The 5,548-nt window shown below is 36.5% G+C and overlaps 1 protein-coding gene across 1 annotated transcript in view; it reads right to left on the reverse strand.

Moving 5' to 3' along the window:
• Positions 1 to 5,548, reverse strand: part of ACAP2 (ArfGAP with coiled-coil, ankyrin repeat and PH domains 2) — a 186,118-nt gene that overhangs the window by 80,458 nt on the left and 100,112 nt on the right. Inside the window, 1 exon segment of the mRNA XM_017873479.1 lies at positions 743 to 801. Within this exon segment, the coding sequence (XP_017728968.1) occupies positions 743 to 801 (59 nt within the window).

Here is a 5,548-nt window from a genome sequence, read left to right on the forward strand (position 1 = left end):
TTTTTTTTTTTTTGAGACAGAGTTTCACTCTTGTCACCCAGGCGGGAATACAATGGCGCGATCTCAGCTCACTGCAACCTCCAACTCCCGGGTTCATGCGATTCTCCTGCCTCAGTCTCCCGAATAGCTGGGATTACAGGCATGCACTACCACGCCCAGCTAATTTTGTATTTTTAGTAGAGATGGGGTTTCTCCATGTTGGCCAGACTGGTCTCGCCTCCCGACCTCAGGTGATCCTCCCGTCTTGGCCTCCCAAAGTGCTGGGATTACAGGCGTGAGCCACCATGCCAGGGTCCAAAAATCATGTACTTTCATGGCTCATTCTCATATATTCCATTATCTTCTCTTCAAAGAAAATACCACACTGAAACACTGAAATAATGGAAAACATGGTTTCAACTACAATAGCTAATAGTATTTCATCCACTTTTGGGGTTTTCTTTGATGGTGAAAGAACAATTAGATTATTTACTTAAAAATATTTTTTAAACCTACAGCTATGTATCCTAGCTAAGTATCCTCCAGAACACGTATTTGTGGAATAAGTGATTCACTGAAAGACATCAAGTCTGATCTACTTATAGAATAATTCAGGAAGAAATGCAGCATACATTTCACAAAGCAAATAAAAACACCAATATTTTCAATAATTCATGGTATATAACTTCTTCCAAAAGATACCAATTCTCAGATTGATCATTAACTAGTTAATTTTCTTTCCTCTTCACTGCAATTGACTTACTCTTTAACAAAGTTCTGAAGCTGTGCCTTAATTGATCTCTGAGTTTGGTCAAACAGGATCTAAAAAATAAAATGTAATATTAAGTGATCAGAAAAGTAAACAAAATAATTTTCTTGTCGTGCTATAAATACCATACCCCTTCAATTCTCCAATTCTAATACTGCCTATATCTCTTCTTGAAGACTACAAAAGAAATAACCATTTAAAAATAGAACCCAAAACAGATTAGCCAATTTCATCCCTCAGAAATAATATTACTTCTATTTACAGAGGAAAACCAACCTGCTTTAATATTTAAATAGAGTGCTCAAACAGTGGAGCAACGTAGTTCCTTAATTCTAATTCAGGCTTTGGAAGACAATCTAAAACATGAATACAAATTCCGCTCCACACATCACAGAAATTATTTACTCCAGTATACCACAGCATACCAAATGAAAACAACTCCAGAAACACCATATACCTTAGCTCAGGTAGAGGTTACTCATTTGGGAAGACTTGTGGACTTAAATGAATATTTTGAATTCAAGTAAACATTTTATCATCCTTTAGGCTAAGTAACTGCTAACAGTAGAGACAAGAATGAAATTTGATTCCTCCAGATAGTATTTTGCCCAACTTAAAAGATGCCACATATTTCACACAGATGGCTCTGTGTATGATAAACATCCAAGTGCTTGTCGTGGGGATTCCACCTTTAATAATTTACAGATACACTTCATTCAGAGTTTGAAAGTTAGATGAACAGGCAGAAAGATCAATAACCAAAAGAAAATCCTCCATTCTTCTACTAATTAAAAATACCACAATTTCATTATCTCTGAAGCTCTGTCTTCCGTCTTCTCCCAAATACCACATACACACATTCCCCAGGAATCTGGACGTTTCAAAATCTGTCAATTTACTTCCGGAGAGAAATTAAATTTTGTATGTATTATGTTAAACTCAAAGTACTAAACCCAAAGTAAGCAGAAGAAAGAAAATTATAAAGATCAGAGAAGTCAACTAAATAGAAAATAGAAAGTTAACAGAGAAAAATCAAAGAATCAAAAAATTTGGTTCTTAGAGATTATAAAATAGATAAACCTCTAACCACAGTGATCAGAAAGAAGACGCAAATTTCAAACACTAAGAAGGAGAGACGTGTCTTTATCACTGATTGCATGTATATGAAAAAGGTAATCTGCGAAGCTTAGAAACACAACTGTAGGCCTGTAAATTCAACAGATGAAATGGACACATTTTGTGAAGGACAAAAACTATCAAGTCTCATTCAAGATGAAACTGATACCCTGAACAGAGTTTCAAAGACACAGTCTACAGTTTAAAACGTTCCATATCATCTAAAGTTAAAATTACATGAACATGAAATACAACAATCCCAATCCTAGGTATTTGGCCAAATGAAATTAAAACTTATGTTCACACAAAAACTCAAATGTTTATAGCAGTTTCGTTCCTAATTGCCAAAATATAGAAAATACCCAAATGTCTTTCAACCAGTGAATATAGAAACAAACTATGATACATTCATACAGCAATAAAAAAGAATGATTATTAATACATGCCAACAACATAGGTGAATCTTAATGCATTTTGCCAAATGAAACAAAATTTGTATGGCATTCAGGAAAGGGCAAGACTGAGGGGATGAAAAATCAGCGATTTCCACTGACAGGAGGAAGATGGAGGGGTTAACAATGGGGCAACATGAGGGTTTCTGGGGAGTTGATGGAATTGTTGTGCATCTTGACTTTGGTGTGGAAACCCAACTATATGCATCTGTCAAAACCCATGAAGTTATATGCCACAAAAAACTAATTTTGTTATATTTAAATTTAAAAATAACTTTAAAATATGAAGAATGACAGTGTAAATATGAAACAATAGATTTTTAAATGAATACAGAAGAAACAAATAGCATATTAACTAGGTTGATTGAAAAGACAGAGAAACATAAAACCAATGAAAAGAGAACATCCAATCTTCTCAGGAACACTAACAACATTTAAGAGAATTGACCATATAATAGGGCATAAAGCAATAATATGACATTATATTAAGTTATACTACAAAGTATTAAAAAGAGAGAACTACTGAAACAGGCAACAATACCGATCTCAAGAATGTTATTCCAAGCAAAAAAGCATCACACACACACACACATACACACAGAGACACACATACGTACAACATGATTCCATTTATATGAAGTTATAGAAAAAGCATAACTACTTTACGGAAGAAAATCAGAACAGGACTTGCCTTTGGAGGTGTGGGTTGGGACTGTCTGAGAAGTAGTATGGGAGAACTTTCTGGATAATGGTAATGATCTGTATCTTAAAAAGGATTTGACTTACATAATTGGATGGGCTTGACAAAATTAACTGAATGATACAAATAGGATTTTTGCATTTCACTGTATTTAAACTTGACCTCAAGAAATAAAATCAGGGCCAGGCATGGTGGCTCATGCCTATAATCGCAGTACTTTGGGAGCCCAAGGTTGGAGGATCCCATGAGGCCAGGAGTTCAAGATTAGCCTGGGCAACATGGCAAGACCCATCTCTCTCTCTCTCTCTCTCTCTCTCTCTCTCTATATATATATATATATATAATAATGAGCCAAGCATGGTGGCACACACCTGTAGTCCTAGCTATTCAAGAGGCTAAGGCAAGAGAATTACTTGAGCCCAGGAGTCCAAGGTTGCAGTGAGCTGTGATCATGTCACTGCACTGCGCTCTAGCCAGAGAGACAGAGGAAGAGAGGGGAAGAGAGGAAAGGAGAGGGGAGGGGAGGAGAGGGGGGGAGGGGAGGGGAGGGGAAGAGAAGGAAAAGAAAGGAAAAGAAAAGAAAGAGAGAAAGAAAGAACCGTAAAAAAAACCTAAACCTGGGAATCTATTTGAAAAAGAAATGTTCTTTTGTCTATAAATTATTTTAAAATGCATTAATAATATTGAGGCATGGATAGAGAGAAGGATAAATGAATAGATACGTGATAAAGCAAATGCAGCATAATATACCTTTGGGGCGAGTATATGGATGTCAACTGTAAAGCAGTTTCAATCTCTAATTATAAAGTATCAGAAAGAAATGGCACACATACCTTAAAAAATAAATAAAAAGGAAAACACATCCTACAAATACATTAAAATTAAAATAAAGAGAAAAAATGTGAAAAACTCCACAAAGATGTCTTCACATCTTCATTGCTGAATTCTACCAAACATTTAATGTAGAAAGAACAGTACTTCTACATAAACTCTTCAGAAAAAAATTCTATCAGAAAATCTATTCTCTGAGAAAACAGAAGAACAAAACTAAAGACACTGTAAGAAAAGAAAGCTACAAAGCAATATCCCTCATGAATATAGATGCCAAAATTCTTAACAATATATAGTAATGACATATCATAATAATACATAAGAAGGAAAACACATCATGACCGATTGGGATGTATTCCAGGAATGAAAGATGGATTTAACATTAAAAAAAATCAACGTAATTCACCAGGTTAACAGACTTAAAAAACAAACTATATGATAGATACAAAAAAGCACTGGAACAAAAATCATCCATTCCTGATTTTTAAAAACTCTCAGGAATACAGACATATAAGGTAACTTCCTCAGTGCAACAAAGGGGACATATGAAAAATCTGTATCTAACATCCTGGCTAGTGGCAAAAGGCTACTTTCACCCTCAGATCAGGACCAAGGCCAGGAATGTCTACTCATCACTTCTATTCAACATTACACTAGAAATTCTAGCAATGCAATAAATAAATTTTTACAAGAAATAAAAAGCATACAGATGAGAAAGGAAGAATATAATGTCTTTATTCACAGATGATGTGATCAGCTCTATAGATAACCCCATGGAACCTGCAAAAAAAATGCTAAAATTAATAAGTGAGTTTAAGAAGGTTGTAGAAACAAAATCAAAATACAAAAATCAGTTGTATTTCTAAGACCAGCAATGACCAAACAGAAATTGAACATTAAAAAACAAAAAATACTGGCCAGGCACAGTGGCTCACGACTGTAATCCCAGCACTTTGGGAGGCCAGGATGGGCGGATCACATGAGGTCGGGAGTTTGAGACCAGCCTGACCAACATGGAAAAACCCTGTCTCTACTAAAAATACAAAATCAGCCAGGCGTGGTGGTGCATCCCTGTAATCCCAGCTACTTGGGTGGATGAGGCAGGAGAATCGCTTGAACCTGGGAGGCAGAGCTTGCAGTGAGCCGAGATCATGCCACTGCACTCCAGCCTGGGCAACAGGAGCGAAACTCCATCTAAGAAAAAACAAAACAAAACAAAAAAAACCATTTATAATAACAAATAGGAAATGCTTACGGATAAATTTGACAAAAAGTATGTAAGACTTGCACAGTGATGACCACAAAACATGCTCAGAGAAACTAAAAAAAAACAAATGGAGACAATCTTTCATGCTTTTCATTTCTAACTTGGGTCCAGCAGAATGGCTCCACAAAGATGGGCGGCAAGAAAAAGAATCATCCTGCCATCAGTAAGGTGACCTGAGGGTACACCAGCAACATTCAGAATCACCCTGCCATCGATAAGGTGACCTGAGGGTACACCGTCAACATTCAGAATCACCCTGCCATCAGTAAGGTGACCTGAGGGTACACCGTCAACATTCAGAATCATCCTGCCATCAGTAAGGTGACCTGAGGGTACACCGTCAACATTCAGAATCACCCTGCCATCAGTAAGGTGACCTGAGGGTACACCAGCAACATTCAGAATCACCCTGCCATCGATAAGGTGACCTGAGG

This window comes from Rhinopithecus bieti, unplaced genomic scaffold (assembly GCF_001698545.2).
Source record: "Rhinopithecus bieti isolate Rb0 unplaced genomic scaffold, ASM169854v2 scaffold_5626, whole genome shotgun sequence".
NCBI classification, from domain to species: Eukaryota; Metazoa; Chordata; class Mammalia; order Primates; family Cercopithecidae; genus Rhinopithecus; species Rhinopithecus bieti.